Source organism: Neodiprion lecontei, chromosome 1 (assembly GCF_021901455.1).
Source record: "Neodiprion lecontei isolate iyNeoLeco1 chromosome 1, iyNeoLeco1.1, whole genome shotgun sequence".
NCBI lineage: Eukaryota > Metazoa > Arthropoda > Insecta > Hymenoptera > Diprionidae > Neodiprion > Neodiprion lecontei.
Genome location: NC_060260.1, coordinates 6,269,717 through 6,294,905, shown reverse-complemented (window position 1 = coordinate 6,294,905; position 25,189 = coordinate 6,269,717). Strand labels below are relative to the sequence as shown.

The 25,189-nt window shown below is 39.6% G+C and overlaps 2 protein-coding genes across 4 annotated transcripts in view; one reads left to right on the top strand and one right to left on the bottom strand.

Annotated features, from left to right (window-relative positions):
- LOC107218542 (RING finger protein 17) overlaps positions 1-25,189 on the top strand; it is a 101,060-nt gene that overhangs the window by 68,098 nt on the left and 7,773 nt on the right. For both annotated transcript variants that reach the window (XR_006904139.1, XM_046738797.1), the window contains exons 6-7: positions 24,627-24,860; positions 25,005-25,132. Coding sequence is in view for 1 of the 2 variants with exons in the window: in XM_046738797.1 (XP_046594753.1) it covers positions 24,627-24,860; positions 25,005-25,132 (362 nt within the window). In the remaining variant the exon portion in view is untranslated. The remainder of the gene's footprint in view (positions 1-24,626; positions 24,861-25,004; positions 25,133-25,189) is intronic.
- LOC107218548 lies at positions 204-23,528 on the bottom strand. Of its 2 annotated transcripts, XM_015656457.2 has the most exons (3): positions 23,176-23,528; positions 5,622-5,816; positions 204-1,520 (listed from the first exon to the last, which is right to left on the bottom strand). In XM_015656457.2, the coding sequence occupies exons 1-3, from the start codon at positions 23,234-23,236 to the stop codon at positions 1,174-1,176; spliced, it is 603 nt and encodes a 200-aa protein (XP_015511943.1). In that variant the 5' UTR covers positions 23,237-23,528; the 3' UTR covers positions 204-1,173. The 2 variants fall into 2 exon arrangements, with proteins under 2 accessions (XP_015511943.1, XP_046595020.1); XM_046739064.1 differs by lacking the exons at positions 5,622-5,816; positions 23,176-23,528 and adding an exon at positions 4,579-4,960.

Genomic DNA, 25,189 nt, shown 5'->3' with positions numbered 1-25,189 from the left:
TAACTATACACCGCAAAACTATCCACGTAACCAGGATAACAACAGAGCTTTTACTTTTTACTCGTATTTTTTTTCCCCCTCCTTTTCTTCAACTTCACGTATAATATATTGACAATACAAAATATGTTTTAAATTAACCGTTAGTTAGTTGCTACAGCTATTGTAACAATACCGTATCCGTGTATTTACATTTCTCATCATTCGTCGCTCAACAACAGATGTCGTGAATCGCAAAGATTCGTGACGTATTACAAAAGTTCAATGCCCTAATTTTTTTTTTTTTCTCTTACAACCTGTACGAACAACGTGAGGGCCGAAAAATAATTTGATATTGAAATGAAGTAACATACTTTCGATTTGTTGTACATGCATGCGAGGTAGTCCAAATGAATCGGTAGCCGATTTATTTCATATTTCTACTCCACCAAGTATAAAATTTTCTAATTTTTTCAGTTTTTGTTCCACCTGTCGTTTAGGAGTAGGTATTTTAGATCTCATCTTGCAGAACTCGAAAACTGTGCATCTGGCAAAAAATTGGGTTGTTTTTTTGAATTGGTCGAAAATAATTTCTTCAGAATTTTCTGAAAATCGTAAGTCGTCGTTTTTTTACCGAGTGGATGAATAATGGATCGAAGAAATATTGCGGCCAATTGTTACAATCCGAATAACATGCATATTGATGTGCAAAAAGAAACTTAGCTACCAAACAACGGCCGGGCGATTTTACGTGAAATGTAAAAGAAAGTTTTCCTTTTAGTCAAAAGATAATTAAAAAAAAAGTTTGAAATTTTTCGAGAATGTAGTTTTTGAGAAAAATTGATTTTTGTACATTTTTCGTCGAAAACAATGACTTGCGATTGTCGGAAAATTCTGACAAAAATTATTTACGACCAATTCAGAATTTAAAATTTATATTTGAGTAGAGTAGAAGTAGGAAATAAATCGGCGACGAATTCGATGGGGGTCGAGGTCAAACCTTGTTCACGTTTATTTTGACCACCCCATATATACGGTTTAAGTACTAAGGATGTTACATCGTTACGCGTAATAATTCACCGCAAGAATCGAATAGTAATTTGTCCATTTTGAATTTTCCGTTTTTTACCCTCTCGTAAAAAAGCGTATCTTTGTTCAAATTATTCTCCCTTCTTTCGTATCGTCTTCGATTTCCTCTCATTTTCGCTTGACGAAGATGTTTTCGAGCAACTCCTTGGTTATGACACGATGCGGCCTCGTCGGGCTTTCCGTCGGCCTTTGGTAGAGGCGACTGTTGATGGCGTAAAGCTTGGGGCTTAGTTCGCACCTGACGTTGAACCACCAATCGCAGACGAATACTGCCTGGCTGAATTGAGTACCGTTCGGACAGAGAAAGCTCGCCTGTCTTCCGTCTATGTCGCAGTAATGCCATCCCTGGCACCTTGTTTCAACGTCGGCGAAAAAACCGGGATAGGCTTGATCGTCGCAGTAAAAATTCGTGTATGGCACTGTCCCTAGGACCGGGTAATCCGTTCCTGGCCTTCCTGCAACAAAGTTAATCGTTATTAATCGGGGTAGGTTACAAATATACGAAAGATCAAAAAGTCGACGGGACGGAATCCCGAAAGTCTAATTACCGACGGTTGAAAATGTGGACAGACCGTAAATACGAAAAGATGATCTGTCGAAAAATGAAAATTTGGAACGCAAAAATGTATAAATAAATTTATACCGACATTTTTGTTTTTTTTTCTCAGATTGTCCAAGATTACGAAGGGCAAAATATTGAATTGAGAAAACAGCGAACAGTTAAAAATTCGACTTTTCAGATGTCAGACTCGTGCCTTTGTCGAAAATTTACGAATCTGAATTTACCAAAAACGACTGACCGAAGACTCGAAAGGTCGAAATCCCGAAACCCGCTACGACAGAATTGCAGAAAATGCCGAAAGTTTGAATTCGGCATTCTGGTTCTTCTGCAGTTTGTGAATCTTAATTTTGCTCCTACGGAACTTTGATCGTCGACATTTAATTTTTTTTCGGTTTTGTGGGTGTCCGAAGTATCAGCCTCTCTCAATTTTCAATTTCGGAACTTTCATTTTTCTGCATCTCCACATTCTGTGCTTCGGTTATTCGGAACGCCGACTGCTCTGAAAATACATTTTCGGATAAGAAAGCGTTCGGTTAAATGAACTTTCGGGAAAATTGTTTTATCAAAAATCCCAGCTTCGGTGCGCTGATGGTTCGTTTTAAAATTCGTCCCTTGAAAATTTCGGGTTTTCGACCAGACGACTTTTTGGTCTTTAGGGATTTTGACCCCCACCCGTTATTCGGTTCAACGTATACGGCATTCTCAGCCGATTACCAGCAAGCGAATGTATACGTGATGAAGTATGGAATACGGATGATTTGTAATATACTGTATCCTTAACGCGCGCGTGTCCTTGCTTACTTGTGTAATTCGAAAATTGGGATGATTAGGGATGCGAATGCTGTCGATGAATAAACGAGTCAGTGGTAATCAGACGGCGAGTTTGACGTGTATACTCTAATCAGGTTCCGTCTCAACTTCCTGGGACAACTTGGTGGTATACGGCGTAAATCGTTCTACAAGTGGTAACGATGCAGCATGTCGTTAGCTACGATTGACCATTTTATAACGTGCGGGAAGTTGGGATTTTGAAGACGGACAATAGCATCGTGCAATTTCACAACAGCGTTTCGAATCGATATAGAGGTAGAATTAGACTATATTAGCTGAAGGGATTCGATCTCTGTCAGCGACCGCAAGATATAGAGAAGCAGTGCACGGTCTGTTTCCGTTCTTCCCGCTAGTCGAAGAGCCTTGAAATTAGCGGAGTTTGATTCGGTAATCAACGTGCTTCTTGGTACATACCCAGCGTATACACGTATAATACGGATACACGTGAACTACTTCAGAATCTTCGCAAGTTAGCTCCAAGTAATTATATCTTGGATCCACGAAGGGTAAATTCAGTTCGCTGCTGTACTTCGGGCTGGTCGGAGGGAGGAAACTTTGCAATTTTGTATAAACCTGTCAACAAAATTTATTTTCCCCGCGGAGTGACGGCTCTCCGTATATGTTCCGTTCGTACGTATACACGCATACGTATATATTACATACACATCTATTGCACACGCCAATCGTCGCATCGAGGTTGCAGCTTACACTGCTCGATGCAGTCGAAATAGAAACGTTTGCGGCACGGGTATGGAAGAAGTAGAAGAAGAAAAAAATCGAAGGTAAATTGAAGAAAAGTAAAAATAGAGTACAAAACTCAACGGGAAAACTACTCGATCTTATTTTACATACACAACTTTTGCAAAGTATTAAAAGTTAAATTGCGCCTTGTGTAGGGTACGCTATACTTTTTTTTTTTTTTGTTTTTTTTCCATTTAGTATTACACGTATAAGCAAACACTTTTGTACATGCGGTGCGTAGTGCAATTATATGTAGAGTTATGACTGTAAAATGAATAATTAACATCGTTTCGTAAAAGTGAAACTTATTTTTTAATCTTTAATTATTGCAATAGGGAGGAAGAGAAAACCTTTCTTCAATCGGGTCGAACGCGACGGTCTTTTAATCACGTTAATTTGTATTTAAAAATTTCTCCTTTTTTTTTGTTTTTGCACGTGGCGTGAAATTGTCTTTGTCAATAATCCGCAATAATTTCCCAGTGTACAAACGTGCGTATATAACGTTAATTTTTCAAAACTTCACGTGAACTCGGTTTCATTATTCTGTGTATTTTGTTTGTTCGAACGCGCGTTGTTCGAATTATTATCGTTTCAAGCTTTTATACAACGGCCGCAGTGGGCAGGCTGCCGGATATGTACAACAGAGAGCGGAGAATGCAGATAAATATCTGGCAATTAGTACATGCACACACCCTAATTGGAGTTATGTGTTCTAATTTTTATAAAATGAACTCTGGCAGCGATTTCGAGTCACCGAGGTAGGTACCTAAATTCCTCCGCGGTTTGGAGCAGGCAAACCTCTCTGTTCAGTTTGAAAACTCGAATTACTGTTGTTGCCATTTTGTTTCGTTCCATCTTTTCCTCCTCTCTTGTGGTACCTTGTATCTCTCTTAGTGATCGAGATCGGGGGTTATTTATGAAACAAAAGCCTTTCGCCTTTCCTCCCTCCCTCCCTCCCGCCCTCAAAAAAGACAAAAAAAGAAAAAAAACTCGAAAACAGAAAATACAGCTGTTGTCAAAGTTTTCCAAAGACTTCATCAACTTTGCAAAACTTTGATGGCATCGCTGTCCGATTACTGGGACAGTGTACAATTCGAAATGAACGATGGAGTCTGAAAGACTGAAGTAGAAGTAGAAAGGAGTAGAAGGAAGAAGAAAAAAAAAAGTAAAAAAAAGTAAAAAAAACATTCCTCCTTCATCCGCACCTGCAGCTGTAAAACATTGTGGGATAGAGCGGTGATCCCGTTCAATACCGCGACGTTTGACGTTACCACCGGTTACTATGACAACCAAAACAAAAGAGCACTAGGTGAATGGCAGTAGGTATGCATCACCACCACCACAACTACCACCGCCACGACCACCACCACTAACCATACCATCGGCATCGATGTACACACTACCGGCACGCCCGGACAGGATGAAAATGCTGCGTGAAGAGGAGGAACGCCTACGCGAGTGCGGGGACATGACATGATGGAGCCATTCCCGTATGGTTATAAAGAGTCTGGAGAGAGATACTCCTTCTTCGGTAACAGTGGTTGCAATGGTCTCGATTTTTACGCACGACGGGCGGCAGGCTTGGCCGTCACCTAATGCCCGAGGTGCGGCAGGTGAGAAAACGTCGAGGAAGAGGAATAGGAATAGAAATAGAGATAGAGATGGAAATAGAAATAGGAATAGGAAGATGCAGCAGCAGGGGTAAATGGGAAGTAGGAAGGCGGGAAAGGTTATCTCGCATGAAAATCTACTTCTCATGTTTGGCAAATGAAGGACCGTAGTTGAGCTTTAGAGCTTCTCTTTTACATTTCCGCTCGCCCATCATCGTAAAATCAGTGAAGCGGATGAAACTGCTGCTGCTGCTGGTGGTGGTGGTGGTGGTGGTGAACCCTGCAAGGCCGCACACACGTCGCAAGCTGCAGCTCTGCATCGCGGTGATGCATCCGTGATACTTGTGGGCGGTAACAGGGGTGTGTGCATGTGTAAGTTCGTGCATGTTTCCGCGTGTGTCCCGGCGTGACGCGAAACCAGAATCTCCTCGACGTTGATCTAGTCTGGAGGGAGAGGTATTTCATTATCCTATACCAGACTGCCAGGAATAGCATAACCCTTCAGGAGATTGAGAATCGTCAGGTCAATGAGATAACTTTAGACATGCCGGCTGCTATATTGATTCAATCGCCGATCCGTATAAGACGTCCGAGACTATTGATATGACTCTTTTTCAATTAAATCCATACGGCGTTACGACGAAACTCGTTCGACATTTTACCTTAGTTTCGTTTCTGCATCAGCGGACGATAACTAACTAATGATAGTTATTTTCATGACACCTGATCGGGGTGTCCGTCGTGACGGATAAATAATTGGGATACTGTTGGGGGAGGTTTTTTAACGTCTTGCCAGAATTTTTTTCACTTACCGGGTATAGATTTACCAAGATCCAGGTACTCTCTCACCGAAGGACTCAGAAATCCTGGGGGCGCGACTGGCGCTCCATTCGTTGGATTGTTCCGCTCGTCTACATCGTCGTAATAATAATCCTCCTCCTCCGGGTCGAGAGGCTTCGTCCTTTTAGTGATCTTCGATCCGCTCTGGCCTCGATCTTCGACTCCGTCTGGAATAATTGCGTCAAGTTTCATACATACCTACACATAACACCTACGTTATGAATTTCCGAGCAAATATTTGTGTAAACTGTTTTTAATGATCGAGAAAAAATTGTTTAGCGCTCACGCGTGCTTTGGTAGGTACGGTTGGTAGATTTGGTACATATTACGCATACATGTACGATGTATCTTATGCCTACAAATTTATTATTAACCTGGCAAAATTCATATATATATATATATATAGGTACGTGGATTTACACGTACAGAGCGATGAAAACTTCTCAGAAGCTTTTCAAATAATTGACTTCGTTATACAGTCGACGTAACGAGGGGAAGTGTCCCTGGATTTTTCTGAATTGATTACTGGGAGCAAGTTTTTTTTTTTTTTGCTCTCACCTCTTCGTTTTCTTCTTCCTTTACCTTCCCTCTTTTTCACCAGAAAGCCAACGTAACATTGATTACTTATCGTCGTTAGCAATGAACTAATTATTAATTCGCATTGAAATACCTTCGCTTTGCTCTAAGTATACTTTATACTTTTATACTTTTACACACGCATTGCTCTCTGCAATGGAATTCCAAGTTTTTATCGAATAGTTACGTAATGACGAAGTTTTATTTCCCCGTTCATCCACGGTACAAGGCAAATTCTTTTAATCTCGCTAACTTGCTAAATTATTATAGAAAGATTACCCTTTTTCTGATTCATTCTTGATTAGTAACAGAGTGTTATGTTTTAAAAGGTAATATAAATAATTCATACTTTTCAATGCCGAACATGCAGAGAGAAATATACGCATACGTATGATGAAAACTGTGACGATCGTGAATTGGGTCCGCAGCCTGTTAAGAATGCAAGAGACAAAGGCTTCGTTTTGTTCCACCTCGCATTGGCGGTAAATGCAAAATAAAATTTCGTCATGATGTATCGTTGATTATGTCGACAGATTATGAATCCGTTACGCACGTACCGAATGGCAAATTTTTAAGTCGAGAGCCTCGTATCTACAACCTGCATACGAACCCATTGTCTGCGCAACGATCAAGACGATGCAATCGATTTGACGTAATATCGTGGGCGGTGTTCTCCTTGACTTATGGCCGAGTGCCAATGAAAAATATTCGAATTCGAATTGTTCTAAGTGCGTGCCTCACGCTGCATATCAGGTGAAAGGTGTTGCTCTTGCAAGAAGGGATTATCCCGCGTGGCATCATCGCGTTTTATATATCAGGCTCGTGTTTGTCGTTACGAAGCATGCAAAGTGCAGTGATTCGTTGTAAACGGAAAAAGTACATTTCCACGGGCACTAGTGAAAAGCAAAGTTTGAACGATACCGAAGTCAAGTATAAGGTGCGTAGTGACGTTATTATGATTTTCAGTTTAATCCTCCCACCTTCTTTTTACGATATGCTACCTTACGCAGAATACGTTTGTTTAATAACGAAGAAGGAACAAAACGAAGGGGGTAAAGAAGCAAATAAACAAATGAAATCAGACGATATTGATGAATAATAATTTGAACGTAATGTGGGAAAGCACGTGACAAATTCCCGGGATAAGGGATCACTCAATAATTCAAATTTATTCGTACGCGAATATATACAGTTATAGGCGATGGAGGCAAATCGTTGATTTATGCGTACTGTGAAAATTATGATATAACATAGCTGTGCTCGTACGTAATGTTAAAAAAGTATCACTCGTTCATTCGTTTATTTATTTATTTATTCGAGAATGGAAAATGTTTACGGATCATACTCACCGCGATCATGCATTGCTAAACAATTATTATCGCTCGCGTTATGAACGCCTGCACGGCGTGCAGTTTAATATCCCGCACGCTGCAGGGATCGAGGCAAACGAGTGAAATACACACACGGCGGAGTCACGCGTGACCCCTTTCTCCTTTGGTTGGGGTCGTTAATACCCCTCGTGGTCACGCATTCCGCAAACGATAATACGTCCGGATCTCTGCGTTTGCGTTCGGAACGTGCCGCGTTTCGCGTCCCGCGAATCCACTTCTGTTTCCGAACGTCCAGGTATCGTGCATGCCTCCTCGTCCACTTTGTCCTCCTCCTACTCCATCCATCCCGTTCGGGACTCGCAAGGGAGCTGTCCAGGTCGATCACTCCGATTTCGTTTCTTTTTTAATATGTCAGAGTAGACCAAAAACTAGAACGGGATACCTTCCTCGTAAGACACGTGGTCGATTCAGCGTCGTTGAAAAAGTGTAGGAAACTCGTCGGCACGAATCACCGTATCATCGGCATTCCGAAATGCAAACGGAATACAGTTTTCCTCAGCTTTACGCGTCACGCGGTATAGCAGAAGTTTGTGTAATTGAACGCGGAAAATTTGTTCCCATTGGTGCAATTCAATTTATTCCTTCTAAAGTCCTTTCAATTTTATAGACTGAAAAGGATCGTTAAACTGGGTGATTGAATTCCCTCGGTTTACTGCGAGTTTCTTTTTTCAAATTTGTTTTTTGCAAAGCAGTCCAGTCTCTGATTTCGAAAGTAAGACGACACCGTTGATATTACTTTTGTGGATCACGTTCGCTTCTTATTTTTATTCTCGCGTTAAATGGTTTTTTGTTATTTTGTTTGTTTTTTTTTCCACGCCGAGCGTTTGTTGCGCTCTTCACTTCAGCTAGTAAATTCGTCGACATGCCAGCATCGGTACCTGGAAACCTCGGCGCCGTTTCGCACCATCTTCAATCTCAGGACCAATTATTTCACACCTAAGAAGGCTTCGACTTCGAAGTCACGGTCTCATTAGTAATTCCAATTCGAACGGCTTTGCGTATACGTACTTATATACACATACATATACATGCATCTAAAATTTTACTTCCCGGTTATCTCTTCGTACAAATTGAACGGCTTTTCCGTAACTCGACGCACACGGTTTAATTGATTACTTCCTCATTAATCGACGTCGTTTTAGAAATTCACAATGGTATACCGTCTCTCTTATAATCTTGTCGTACAGTTGAACAATTGACACTAAAAATGTAACAATGTCAGCTTTGTTATCATATAGTCGAAATGAAATTCTTGCTAGAAAGTGCGGATTGAAAGGAATACCAGACATGTATAGGTACTTGAGAATAAATGTCACGATTCAATTTGCGGCAAACTTTTCATCCAACTTTTTACCTCATCTCGCATCTTTTCATTCACATACCAAACACGATCACCCGGCCACGACTAGACGGTATATTCATTTCACAATCAATCCCAACTTTCCGTGTAGTCAAATTGAAAGAGAATAACTACGAATGAAAAATAAAGAAAAATGACTAGCTATTGAAACGAAGGGTATGTACAAAAAATAAAAAAGAAATGAAAAAAAAAAAAAAAATCCCGGGAGTAAAGATTCCGCATCGTTGCCAAGGTAGAAGCGCTCGGCCGTATCCTAAGTCGGTACCTGCAGAATTGGAAAACTTTCCTTCTCCGTGCATTTGCCTATAAAAGTTGTGTGCGTCAGATACGCGAGGTACCTGCGACGTGTTTCATTAACGGTGTCGTCGAATCGCGCGAAAGACACCTTTCAAGGTAGCCTGGAATCGTGACAGGCGTTCGGTCCACGTCGCTTTGCGGCTATACCGTACTCTGACATTGGTCAAGATATGGAAATTCGTCGTGGCGTTATCGAGGCGGCGGAAGGCCGTTGGAGACGATGCTCTAAACTCGGACGGTGTCACGGCCGTCGCGTGGTGTCAACTACGTAACGACTTTCCTGCAGGACCGCTGGTGGAAAACGTGATTAGAAGTGGAATCTCATTCCATCCTCGGCTAACGCCACGCGGTGCGGGCGCGGCTTATGAGAGAAGATGGGGGGGGAGAGGAGAGGAGCGTGCGGGGAACCGTCAAGCTGGTTTCCCTATTTTCCGATAGGTTGCCTCGACAAAGTGCGGTCCCCCGGGCGTACGAGGTGGCGAACTCCGTGTCGAAGGAAAACAGTAATCAGGACGCGAAAGGCGGTTGGTGCTGGCTGCTGTCGCTGTCGCTGCTCCTTCTGCAGGTACCGTCGTCGCCGATACTTGGGAAGGAGGAGAAATGACGGTTCGGAGATGTCGAGTGTGTTGGCCGAGGGTTGGAACCGCTCGGGCTCACCACCGACCCAGGAAATACTGCACTCGATGCAATGCATACAAATGTCGACACCCGGTCACCTTTTTGCATTCAACTCGTCATCGTCGTCCGTTTCCCTCCGTCGAGAGACTCGAGTTGAGGATCGATCGACTGGACCGTGTAAATCGAAAGTTGGGAAGAGACGGGGTGGCCACGAACCAGGACATGTCGGGGTATTTAAAGGAGGTCGTTGGGGATTTTTTATTTGGTCATGGAAAAATTGAAAATATCAATTTTCTATCCCGGGAATTGGAAATCATTTTTTCAGCCAACGAGTTTACTTTTTTTTCGTCGAGAAAACAATTTGGCGCTTGAACTGACTTTTTTTGTACCTGCATCATATTTTTCTTCAATTCAGAAATACACCAGAGTCCAATCATTTTCAACCCTCTCTGGTATAAATGAGGTTGAAGTTGGTAACGTTACTTCAACACGATGCACGTTTAGAATAATCGTTACTTCGCAGCCTTAGGATTGTCTGAGATTCGACTAGTAAGTAATAACATTGGTAAAGATTTTGTTAAAAATTGTTGGCCACTGTTTCTAACCTTGATTTCGGGGCTGATTGATCCTTGAAGTTTTTATCAAGTTTTTAAACCAAAAAACTTGTAAGTTTTACACAAGAGTACGTCGATTCTCGTTGACGCGTTACATATATTGCGAGTGAAAGAATCTACTTGAGAAACTTTGCACGAAAGGTTTTCCTTTAGCGTGGTTGCCATCTTCGTCTTCTATTGCAACTTTATTTTGTCATATAAAAAACAAAAGAAGAAAAAAAAAAAATATCGTTTCAACGATTATGCCGCGAACTACGCGCGGTTTAATTAATTGTTCGAGTTTACCGATGCAAGTATCTTGAGGCGAGTTTTTGTTACGCTGCAGAGGTTGATTCATTTAGGCAATTTCTTTCCTCATTGTGACCAATTAACGAATTAAGCTGCTGCTTATAAGCTGGCTTGTGAAACTCTAACGAGAGGTTTAATCCAGCTACCACGAGGCTTGTGGAAAGATGACCATTTTAAGGATTGCCATTTATACTTTTTCTATCTGCAAATGCAGTTCATACATTTATAGAAATGTATACAGTATTTATCACTTTGAAATACGCCATGACTGAAGCAATCTTCGTCTTATGGAACGGTAGAAAATTCGTTAATTAATCACACTTGTTTTTTACTCGACATAAATGTTATTATTTTTATATTTGTTTTAAATTTGCGCTGTAAATATTCTCGAACCAAACGGTTATTTCGGAAAGAAACTATCCACGTTAATTGCTGAACCTTTCGGCGAAACTGTGCAGTTGCATAAAACGGAAAATTCAATGTTTACGTATAGCTAAATGTATACTTCAAGATTTGAGTTGATTAACTATACCCCGAGTTACAATAACTCATTTTTTGTTCCTCGCCTCGATTCACCTCGCGATTATTTTCGATCTTAAATTTTTCGCTGATTCATTAGAAATTGAAATTTATCTTCCAAACCATAATTCACTACTTTCTGATGTACCGGTTCAGTTAACCGGCTTACCCAACGCAATTTATCAGTGAATATACATGTATATTGTGTGTACATTTCGATCCGATATTTGGCGCTTTTTGTTCCATTCCGCATGCGGGCGATTGAAAAATCGTTGAGAATCAATCCCGCGTTGCGGTTAAGTATATATATATATATATATATATATATATATATATATATATATATATATATATATATATATATATATATATATATATATATATATATATATATATATATATATATATATATATATATATATATATACATGTATAAAGTGGACGTATTTATATGAAGAGAAATCCATGCTTATACAGCATAGATAGATCAGCCAAGGCTCTAGACTTGATAAATGTCTGGCAAAGAAAGAGAGAAGGAGGATGAAAAAAATCAGAACAACTTCCTGAACAAGGTCATCGTCTATGCGTGCCCATTTAAGCTTATAATATATACGTTGTCGAGTAGAATTTTTCACTACTTGTTCTCGGCGGTGTTTCGCGATATTTTAAAAGCGGAATGTTTGCAATTCCGAATCGCTGTTACGTCTGCCTGCTGTTCGAATCGGCTGACAATGAGAGAAAACAATTAATAACAAATTAACAAATCTTTGAAAAAATGTTTTTATTCATCCGTGTACATGCATAAATGCATGTAAGGCTTTTCACTGAGTCAAAACCTTTCGAGTAACATCTTTTGAATACCTTGAATAGTGAAACTTTTATAATTCCGAGGCTTATACGCGCGGTAAAATGCGAATAAAAGAATCACCCCAAAGCAAACACGCGACCGCAAGAAAAAGAGGCTCAAGCAATTTGTCTCTGCGGCAGTTTCGCTCTAACCTGTTGCGTCGTTTCACATTCACCCTTGGAATTCCCGTCGCGTCTTAGAAACGACGAAATTATTCATAGGGTATGTCACGCGTTCGTGAATTTGCACTATTATCGATATTTGTACACATTTCATTTATGGCCGATACTCTGAAATCTTTGTTACTTCGACGATTGATAATAAAATCGAAAAAATTTCAATATTTGACCGATCTGTTAAAATCAGGCTTTCGATTTTTCTCTCTCGCATGGGAACCGGAAATTTGCGGAGAGCGGGAAGCGAAAAGACTGCGAAAGAAAGTAGAGGGGGTAAATAAATTCCTCGAACATTCAAACCTAGGCACATTTTCCACGTAATTTTTTTGTGTCTAAATCCCCCTCCATTTCCTCTATTGTACGAACGTATATAACTTTCCTACTGCAGTAACGGCGGGTCGGCTGTAATTTGTAAAACTAATCTCATCGCGTTCTCACGCGTTCCGTGTCCGTGTATTTTTGATGCGCATGCATAAATACATACACACGAACACGCGTGTCTATCCCACACGAGGTGGTTTTTTTCCTTTCTTTTATCTCTCTTTCATCTATACAGAGTGTCGCCCTGACAATTTTAACCTGCAGGGAAATAAAAAGTACGTATATTACCGCGGTGGGAAAAAAAAATCGTCCGTAGAATCCGCAGACCTCGGTTGAAACTTGCTTCGGAATAAAATGAGTGACCAATATTTTTTTTTAATTTTTTTTATGATATTCATTTATATTGTATAATTCTTTTATTTCGTGAGTTTTTATAAAAGCTAGATTTGCACATCCGATAGATATCGAATGTAACATTATATTTCATATGTATCGTATACACGCGGGTCAGGTATGGATAAAACAATCGACAGACTCGCGATTTAACAATGAACGAATGAATGAATGAACGAATGAAGGGACACACGAATATTACAGCGGAGCTGTGATATCCAGAATATTTATATATGTATGCGATGTATTCGGCAAGCAGGTCAATGCCAGGCGCGGCGAGTTCTATCTTGCTCGTTCTATAGTCGAAGACGTCTCTTATCTTTCTCCCTCTCCGATGCTGCGTCAACCTTTCTTCTTTCCCTACATATATCGTTCTCTCTCCCTCCCTCTCTTTCATCCGTATAGTACAAGGATTTATGCAACAAGTTGACGCTTCGCAGCTACAACGGTAATCGTGAAACGATGAAATCTTGGCAGTTCGTTTTTTTCCTCATGAAATTCGCATAAAACGCGAAATATCGCGAATTCGACTCGGGGGGATTTGAAAACGAAAAATACCGACGCGGGCCAATTAAGTTCGTAATCTCAAAATTCTCCGTACGATGTACTCGAGGTTCCTTTTTTACATTGTACGTAAACACGTACATGCATACACGCGTCTTATTTAATTGAGTGGGAATTTTTCTACGTTGCCAACAGCATTGTCACGATGTACCAGCTCTTCTAGCTCCAACCTTTCCTAGGCTCGAGCTGCTGCTGCCGCTGCTGCTGGTGCTGCTTTCTCTTTCGTGTGTCAAAGCTGTCTATGCAGTTGTCTATGCTGCAAGGATGTAAGCCCCATTGGAAAACACGTTGTTAAATTTAATCACTGTACAGCGATATGATGAAAGACGCGTTACTAATTCGAAAGAAATGTAATAATGTCCGATACATCGCGTAAGTACAGATGTTGATAACTAATTGATACATGGATCGTGGAAATTGACCGGTTAATTAAATCGATAAATGTAATTGAATGGTTTATTATACTTATTTCGTTATATCGTACCTCGAAGGGAATATTTTTTTCGCAATACTGCACAAATATGCCATTTTGAAATTGAAACGTCGAACGGTACAATCGTGTCGTTTGTTTTATTTTCATTTTCCCTCTTTGTTCAGTAATATCGTCGAAATTTCAACTAGGAATCCTTCGCATATATCGCTTTTCGCGCCATGAGTCTACAATCGAACAAAATTAATGCATATTTAATTGATCGGTCAGTCGCGTATTATTGTCTGCGTTTATTTGAATATCATTATTATAATTTAGCGATTGAACACGTACGGATGTGTTATACGTATACATATACGAATACGTACATGTACACCTAGAAGATTATCACAGGCTCTCTCAATTTGACGTAGGAATAACAAATAGCCATCAATATAATTCATTGTCCGTGTACAGCACGGTGCATATCTTGATGCATTCGCATGCATACGTAACGGGAAAATAAAAAGTTTACCATTTTTTCTCGATTTATTCATTCAATAATATACACCGTTCCGTTTCGCACGAATATGCGCCGGGAATTTTTTTTTTTTTGTGTTCTCGAAACCTTGTCAAATTGCAAAACTTTTTTCACCTCTTATTACGTGTAACTTGACTTTCCTCCGAAACCGACGACGACAAACAGTCGTTGTCATGTAACAGTACAAACGCACAATGTGAATCTCTGGTGACCTTACCGCAGATGTAAGTATTTTTTAAAGCGTTCTCATCGCGAATATAAAAAGAAAGCTTCATCTAACGGGGAAAACTTCCTTATATCTTATCGCTTGCTTATTAATTAGATTGCGGCTGAAATGAGTAGAATAATAATAATAATGATAAAAACAATGAACGAACACGATTATACCCGGAATATATAAAAGTTCCGATAAATCTTATACGGATGGAAGAAAATATAATATCTTATAAAAAGTTCTCTCAAGTTAGAAGGGAAATGATTATAATTGTCGAAGAAGCTGTACGAATTCAACTTTTTCCAACTTTTCTTCTTTAATACCTGTCCTACTTATTATACATACTTCGTTATGCCAGAGATAGATGTGTACATATATACACGCATATATATGCACTCGGCTACGCCTTTTCAATTCATTCCTTCTCTTTCTCTATTTTTATCTTTCTCTTACTTTACCACCGCCTTCAAAGATCTTACGAATTTTTCTACACCACGTTTAGGATGAAAATAACTTTCATAAAAATAAATTTCCTGATAAAATCGCCCGTACAAAGGCATTTGTTGTTGGCTCTCTCGCGTCTGCTGCTTTTGTCGATCTAGACACATGTATGCATACATAGTATGTGTACATATATATATATGTGCCACCTACTATTATTGTACCTATTAGTGCCCTAGACGATGGCTCATGTGTCTATTTCTACATCATCACACGGCGTAAGTACTTTGCCGTGACGATAACAGGGAATCGAGTAACGCGCACCGACATCTTGATACCGTAATTTTTTATATTCAAGTAATTATTACAGAGATTTGCAGGCCGATGTGTCAAACCGAGTCCCAATCTTTCCTGCGTAACAAATAATTACTCATCTAAATCTCTAACGCCCCTCCACCTCACCTATCAATAAGCCATGAATTTCTCTCATCGTCGGCACGATTTCGACAGCGTGTAAAGTAAACCATTTTTATTATAAACGATAGATATATATATATATATATATACAGAGATACCGTGTAATCGATAGGTTTTTGCTAATCGTTGAAACAACATCGCGTTGCAAAAATTTGCGGAACTAATTGCGATTATTTTGAAGTTTTGTTTTTTTTTTTTTTTATAGAGGATAAGGCAACGTCTCATTTATCATACAACGTTTACGTGCAGGCTGGCCGATTTAATTTGGTTCACGAATGAATTGTAGAAAAAACTTACAAGAAGGAACAAGGAACCAAGACGACGAAGACGACTAAGACGACTAAGAAATGAAAAAAAAAAAAAAAAAAAAGAGAGAAGAAATTGTTAGAAAAGTTCGTGTCGTAAATCCGACGCTAAAACTGAACCGGGGGTTGTAACAATTTCCGATTTTACTACCGCATTCGTATAACTGAGCGCAGTAGCTTGGCTGCCCTCGCCTTTCTTTCTCCTGCACACTGCAGACGCATTAGGAGTTAAGGATCCTTATTTTACGGCAATTCTTCCTATATATATACACACATGTGTGCATTTCCCGTATGTGCAATAGTAAAACGTTCGTAAATTATGTAGCGCTGTGCAAAGAAAGAAAGAAAGAAAAGAAAAGAAGTAAACGAAAAATAAAAAACTTATTGAGATAAAGAATCCGATTCATTTTATAACACGACGATGATCATACAAGTTCAGCTCCTGCAACCTAAACATATTTATTAATACTTACAATTAGTGCCCCGGGTTATCGACCATTACATAATATCAGGCTGCTTCGGCACTTCCGGATACCAGGCGAATAATCACGATTTGTCGGTACGTACGTACGCATGTACATGGAAAATGAATATCTGCGGCTTAGCTTTTACATGCCTCGCTGCGTAAATACGATTACAGTCGTGCACAGGTCAATCGATTTGATTAAATTAAGTAGGAAAATCAACTCCGTTTCGTGCCGCTGGCGCGCAGTCGGAGGCTGAATTGACGGTAATTTTGATTTTTTTTTTAATTTTCTAATTTGATTTTTATTTTTTGTTTAGATTTTCTCTACGTTTATTCATCGTTTTAAATTCTCTCCGCCCTGAAAAAGCTTCAATTTAATTGGATTTATATTTATACAAGCAAGTGCGTGGATTGAATTTCTAGCTCGTAGGACAAATACAGCTGACGTGCGTGTTAGTACGAAATGACGCTGTTCATCCCACGGATCGAAAAAACAGAACTAAAATTACCGACAATGTGCGAAGTTTCAATGATAAATACGAGGAATTGAATTATTCGGTAATTCTGAGCCGTATAAAATTCATACTAGCAATGGCCGCTGAACTAAACTAAACTAAAAATAATGGAACACGACTCGATTGATATTAAACCAAAATTTCGTAAATATCAGTACGTAGTCCTGATAGCGGAAAAGTTTTTTGATAATTTGCAGTTTCGTTAAAAATATTTTACAGTTTCAGGTGAAAGTGTGCATATATCTGTCGATTATTGTATCAAACAGGTACTTAGTAAGTATGACAATGATAACAATTGATACTTTATTGAGAAGAATTGATATTGTATTGCTTCGTTCGTGGGAGTAAAAAAACAAAAATTGATTGTTGGGAAAAATAAGCGAGTTTAAAAAATAATGTATCATACTCGGTTAATCGGTAAAATCTAATCGATTATTTTTGGCCATTCTTTTAATTCATACATCTAGGAATTTAGACGCACATGCGACGTAAAAATTACGTGCATGAATAATATTACACTGCGACGAATCAAAGACCACGTTGTCGAATTCGCGTTTGACGAACGACGATATGCGTTGCAATGCGAGTACCTTAATCGGAGGTTGAATAATATTAGTCTAGTCGCGAACGTAGTGAATATTGCGCAAAGTGCTGCTGCTGCTGCTGCTGTGTAATAATAATAAAATTCGGTCCAAATTTGTAAACGTTACACAATGAAACGCCGCGCGTTTTGAATAATGCTTGCAGTGCTCACAATGGGCGTTCAATATTACAGTTTACACGCCTGCGGCACGTGGCTTAAGAACCCCTTCGTCTTTATCGACTTTTGATAAGTTCCCTTGACGCGAATGGCTGTGTGGTAAATATCAAAGCGGAGACTTTAATGGTTGTGTAAGAAATAAACAATAGTGAAAGTTCGCACGTTTTGCGGCTCGTATTAGGCGGAGGCGTTTCCGCTGTATCGCCGTTACCGGACTTCACCTTGAAAACCGTCTTGCCGCGAGATTTCTGGGTTAAGGTGGTGCATCTTTGTAATTCGTCCCCTCGATTGTCCAGTTATTTTTTCTTTTTTTTCTTCATCATCCTTCGTACGCAACAAATCCGCATTCTGACGAGGCCGATTTTTATTCTTATACAGTCACGCGTTGTATTGCAGTTTGGTCAAATGCAGGCTGGCTGCAACTCGTGAAAACTATGATTTACTGCTGCATTAATCGATCAAGATTTCGATTATAGTATGTATAATACTTTTTTTTTTTTTAGTGGAGAAGTTGGCTCTCGACTGGACCTTTTTTCTTTCGTGCAGTTTCTCTTAATTTGCCAATTACGAGACCTGGACATGTAATTGTCCGTATCGAAAAAATTCCCACGTCAGTTTTGAGACTAGAATCTAAACTTCTACCTGAGAAGAGAGGAAAAGAGAAAAAAAAAGTGCTTGTAATATTTTACTTGCAATTAAGTCTCATGCGAGCAAATGGGCTACGGTTACTTTTCGTTTTTCGTTCGTACATGATGGGGATAGAATGACTTAATGACTCATTCTTGTAGCCAGCAAGTCCGTATTCGCATTGTTTATTGTTCTTGTGTACCTACGTGCACGATTTCCTTTTTTGTTCTTTCTACAGTTTGCTTTTTTACATCCTTTTTTTCTCCCTGCTCCTCGACTTGTCGTCGGGCCTGCAGAACCATTATAACAGGGTTTCTCAGTTTCATATTCTTCCGCACAAGAAAAAAAAAAACAAAAATTGTTTCAGATTGTAAATTTCTCGGTTGGTCTACGTGACGCAAAATATCACCAAACATGGCAAAAAAGTTTCTTCCTTTCGACGATCAAACATGCCGCAAGGAACAGACTGCGGTTTTTTCTCTTTTTCTTTTTTTTTTTTTTATTTCTCAAATTTTCGGTACTTTCTTTCCCCTTCTAGGTATAACAGAATCCAATCACGTCGTCTCTCGGTATTCTGAAACTCGAGGCACGTCGAGTACTTTATACCTTATACAATAACTCGATAATTATTATACGTGAGTCAAATCACTCGTTCCCACGACCTTTTTTTCTTATGTATCTTTTTTTGATCCGCTTTCCGTTTCGGGCCTTCGTACAACAATGCTGGTGAACATGCCGCTGTTTTAGCCTTGGCTCTTTTGATCAGAGATCCGAGATATCGTTGTCCGTATTTTAATTGCTTGTAAATATTATTCAGCTGTCTGGAATCATTCGGTTTGATTGTTGGGCGATTAACTGTTACTATCGTAGTTTGTAGTGTTGTTACATAACAACTAAGTGAAATTGTACGCGCATATTTACAAAAAACAATTCATCGTTTACACAGCTTTACTTGACAAAACTACAGTTCCAGGTCTTACTGCAAATTATCTAACGAGGCAACTCCGTCGTCAACCAAGTGCTAACTTCTCGTTTCTGCGTGTCGCAACGAATTTCAACGGTATATGCATGTATCTCTGCGTATCCGTTTAAACTTTAACGCAAATCGTACAAAACTTTGCCAAGAAGCGCACACTTGATGATGTACGAGCGTGCGTCGACTTGTTAATTGCCTTTCGTTACGAGTGCATAATTGTTAGTTACACACTGTGATATTAGTAATATAAGTTATTTTGACGACGGTGGATCGAGGGAGGCTGTAAGTTATTATTCGTAGACGTGTTATGCAAGACCTATCGTCGTACGTACGCTAAGAATCGGAGGCTAAAAACCGAATTCAAGGCTAGCAAATTCATCATTAGAGAATTCTCGATAGTTCCGCGTTCTTTTAATAATACACATCTCTTATCGTTGAAGTATGACGTAATGGTTTAAGCGAGAGAAAAAGCAAACAAACAAAAACAAAAAAAAACGTGGTATCGACGAGGAAACAACGTTTACGGCGATTGAAATCTATCTACGGGTAAAATTCATATATAAAAGTTGAAACGTTAGATAACAGCTTTAATTTCGACAAAGTTAAATTTTTATTTAAATACGTCGCTCGTTATCAAACTTGCGGTAATGTAATTATAAAACGGACGTTTGTCTCGAAACTACATTTCCGTTATTTCAATCCGTTAACCAATTCCTAACAATTTATTCCAGCTTAAGGAATAGGCCAAGGTGATGAACTATAGTGAAACAAACGAGGAAATGGGTTGCTACTGCAAAGTTTTGCGAACCTACGAGTCACTCGATAAATATATATATATATATATATATATACACACCATATACATATACAGTATACACGTAACGAGCTTAACGTCGTACATAATAATCCCTGTTTCTCATAGATCATGAGATTAATCTCTCAAACGTCGTTGTTCCGAGTGAGTCATGCGGTGTTCTCAGTTTCCAAGCATCCGTTCAGCTTGTGTACGAGTCTATGTACAATACAGCGATCGAAACAGCGGCTCGAAACGTGCGCATTGCTAGCCTAGATAATTTAAAATTAATAAATAGTGCAATTTATAGCCGAGTTTCAAAGGATTCCGCTTCGCTTTGTTCAAAGCCAAACCCCTGTTGTGTTATAGGGCTAGGACATATCTTCTTAGCGATAAAAAAATTACCGAGAAACTCACCGGAAGTCGCGATAATCTTAACGCTTCGGGGCTCTTTGCAGACGTTTAGAAATAAGAGTAGCCGTTTGAAGTTTTTATACGAATCTCTAAGAAATCGTAGCTAAGATGCCGTACACGCACATTCACTCGAAATTGTCCTAATGCTGGAAACCGCTGAGTTGTAAAGATCTGGTATATCCGAAGTGACGAGACGAAGTCGACGCCGGTCTTACCAAGCTGTTTTATGGTCGTTTACGCCTAAACTTTTACGTCTGTTTCTAACGCTCCGTATACTACTCATGATTTACCAACAATTGTCCGCAATAATTCCTGCCCGATCATCAATGGCGCAATTTGAATGTACTATACCAGGTAATCAACAACCAGTCAACTATTATACACAGGCTAAACGATCGTATCTCTTACGGACCAATTTCATCCAGCGTTGATAATCGCGCCAAGTATCGCGAGACGCGTCAATTTAGCACCTAATTTTCATTGTTTATTTGTCACTTCGGACGTGTGTATCGGACAGTTTTATTTTATCCCATTAAGATCCCTCGGCTGCGTAGCGTAACGCCTTCGGCAGGCTGTTCTTGGAGTCCTTGTCGTCCGAACAACCTCGCCCTCCTTCGAAATCCCTTCCTCTCCGCGTGTTGTTTGTCCTTTGAATGAACAACGCTTAGCCGCGTAACCGTGACCGATGCAGTGTTTTCTGCACGCAAAGTGCAACTTACTCCCGCGGTGTTATCGTGCCTGATATTTCGTCCTTCCGTCAGACTTTTAACACACGCGTACCGTGTTAATGTGCTTGGTAGACCGACAGGCCGCAGGCGTTCTTCCCGACTATTCGCTCGGTTTTGTTGAACAACGAGAGAGCGGGAGAGGAGAGAGGAGAGAAGCTGGAAGGTTCCGAGGGTTCTTTTCTCTTTCGAGTATTTGATTAGGTACATGCGCTCTCTCGTTAACCAAGAAAATATGTTCAAGCTCGCCTAGGATGTGTTTTTATTCGATATTCGAATGTGAGATTAAAATGAATGAGTTCGGCACTTTTCTCTCATCGTTTTATCGTCGATTCATTTTAATAACGGTATAACCGAGATCTCTATCTTACCGACAATGAATCATCGAAACAGATTTGCAATCAAAAAGCACGTGCTGCAATATCTATACTTTCGCAGCTAGCTCCGGTCGAAGATCGGATTACGTAACCTTTACAACGTCGTGACAGATATTCGAAGTTAACGTTGAAGAACATTAAAAAAAATATATATATACATAATAAAATCGTCCACTTGTTACCTAAAAACGTTGAAACTGTTTACCGTCTAAACGATTTCAATATCCAATTCAATCGAGTTAAGGATTAATTGTGGTGCTAATCAATCTAATTTCGTGTTTCGCACATTTCATAATTCGAGAACAGCTTGTAGAGGCTACGATTTCAATGGTAAAGCGATTTGACGGATTGATTATTCGTATCTTTTTGTTATTTGCAAAACGAATTATGTAAAAAACAAAATGTTTGCAACATCTTACGATTAATTCTCCAACGCTGTTACGGATTGGATAACCGAGCCTGTCTCTCGATACAATCCTTTGTCAAAACTTTCAGCACAAGTTTAAATGGCAAATATGTGATATTCATTATTCTACGTGGTGCAGAAGCTTTAAATCGAAACACCACTCCCAGTGATAATAACTTTTGCTTTCTTACCCCGAGGCGCGGCCCGAAGACAAGGATTTTAAGAGACACGACACAATCCCCATGTGTTTCTCCGATCACCGCCCATGGTATCATATAGGTATACATATACGGCGTATGCACGAATCGGTAACAAAGTTCATTAGCCTGTGTAAAAATATGAGAGAGCATCGAACGCCCACAAAACTGTGCCGAGTGCAGGGACGACGATCCTTTAAATTTCAACGCATTTTGTATCCTTCCATTCCTTTTTTTTTTTTTTTATGTTTTTTTTATTAAATATTTTTTCATCGTTTGTCCGGATTCGTGGAAATAAGTTTACAGTTTCAAAATGGACTCCTGCAAAGTACCGTGTTATTTCTTGTCGGGTAGAGAAATCCCGTAATTCGGTTGCCATGGTAACACCATTCCGGGACGCGCTAGTCGAGCTTTACCCGTTGTTTACCTCGTTGCCGAGTAAATCTGTGAGCTTTTTTTTTCTCTTCATTCTTTACCGTATGCATTGGTAGGTATACGTAGAAGCTTTCGCGGAATAATAATTACGTTTTATTAACTCTTTCCTACAAATATTTTCATATCGTTAACGGTATTTTTCCGATTTTGTGTTTGGATAAATCTGGAATGTCCCGCATGATTCGTATGTATAAGGAAAATAGAATATCAACCGACTTCGCGCAACGAAATTTTTACCGTTGTAAATAAGACAATGGTATCGTTGTAAAAAAAAAAATTGTCGGGTATTAGTTAATCTATATGACTGTTCAAAATCTATTTCATACGAAAATTGGAATTACGCGTTTTCAGTTTCACTTGTCGTAGAGCTTGAAAAGCGTGGAACCAAACACACGAGATCAGCGAAAGACTGGGAAGTTTGAACGTTGTCAGAACCAAAATTTTGACATTTGTTGACGTCGACGAATTTTTGTACCAAACTCACCTGTTGCAGGTAGGAGAATATCAATACTGATGAAAATTACTACGGTGCTTAAAACCCTCATGATCACTGGGATTCTCCTGCGTAGAGGCGACGGGTTTTTCTCTCTGTTCACTTAAAGAGAGAATCGTATGAAAATTCGTGCGATTTTCACGATTTTCGCGAACCGATCGGACGCTGCATCATTCCTCGAAATCGAAGCAACCCCAATCACGTATTCTATTCGACGTTATCGCGGAACCCTCTCGTCGTTTCTATAACGATCTACGCGAAATGTTTTTCAGAGCCTCTTCTCGGCTTGATTCGTTTTAAAACCGCGTCTTGGCTGCCTGTAGGAACGAGAAAGACTGAAGCTGAACGCTCATCGGCCGGCAGAATGCATTGGAGGGAGTGCTGCTGGCCTCCGAGTTCCTCTTTCATCGTTAGGTAGACACGACGATGTACGGTTCGTTTCATTCTACCTTACCGAGGCATTCCAATAGCAGCCTTGTTCCTCGGTCTCGATCAACGATCGAAAGAATCTTACACCGTGTGCGTACCTTGCAGGCTCCTTGGGAGGAGGATTCGATACGAATCACGATTTACTCTTATCATTATAATTGCCTTGGAAATTAAACGCGGCTTCGATGCTCAGCCGGCTTTAACGAATGTCACTTTCTGTTCGCGACGATCGTTACTATCGTTATAACTATTCCTACGACATATTTTACCTTTTTCTACTACCACGCTCCTTTTGTCTCAATTATCACGAGATTCAAGTTCGTCACGTTACTTCAACATTGTGCTTACGAAATAACTCGATACTTCACAAGTATTTTTAAATTCCCATGTAGGGATTTTTCTTTCAAATATCCGTTGATTTTATCAACAGAAAAAAATGCTTCAACAATTTTTTTTTTTTTTTATCAAGGTTTTTTTCCCTTTCCTTTTTTGCTGCACTTGGTGAAAAAAAATACTTTTCTCGTCGCATCTACGACGTGCGAGGTAAACGGTTCTGTGAGGAGGCTGTGGCGTCTTAAATGATTTACGTCTGTTCATAGTACCGTTAAGAACGAGATAGTTTTTCAACTACATTTAATTGCTGGCGCGACTTGACCCAGTTGAAAAGAAGGTACCAACTCACCTGCTGCTCTCTGCGACTTTCTTTTACGTTTCCTCAGATGCGTGCCTGTGTTTGTATATACCTATCTTCATCTTTTCTTCCGCCCTTTTTCGCAAGTTTCAGGATTCTCATTATTCCCAGGAGATTGGTCGGCGTAACTTTACTTCTTAAATTGTACAAAAATAAAATAACTGATGAAATATGTAATTATACGTGTATCGCGGTTCTCGATTTCCGCAGCAGGGCTTTGCGATCACTTTTTGACACAGCTGTATCCAAAATTTTTTATCCCCATGTTTCAGTGAAGAAGACGGTAAAATTATTTACATGGTATATTCTTTTTCTGTTTCAGAAATTGTCGAAACCTCTACCCGTCCTCGACACATCATACGGCAGTGATACGGATAGAGAAAAAGTCGAAGCCGCACTTATCCAACATTTTACTTACCTACACGGTGTTTTGCAAAATATTGAACACCGTTTGATCAACCAGCTACAGGAGCAGCAGAATTTTGTTGGAAGTAATATTGCCGCGATAAAGGAACGACTAAAAGAACAGAAAAATGAAATTGAAAATGCATTGAATGTACGCTTTTACGTTTAGGTTTTACTTGAAATTGCCTTATTTTACTTGTTGTTGAAGAAATTTTTATTTTACCTTTCTCTTTTTACTCTAGTCAAGCTATCATTGTCATTACAAGCTTGTTAATTACTATTTTTTTTCTCACAGGCAGGAACAGTAGCATTACAAGAAAGTGATTCTGCCGTAAATATGACAGCAATTATCGATAAACTAGAGCAGATTTTAGATTTGCCTTGTCATCTTTTTCGTAACTCTGTCCCCGGCGAGAAATTTTCGTAAGATGAAAATTTGACCTCAATATCATACGTTCTTGATGAGTTTTCTTTGTTATT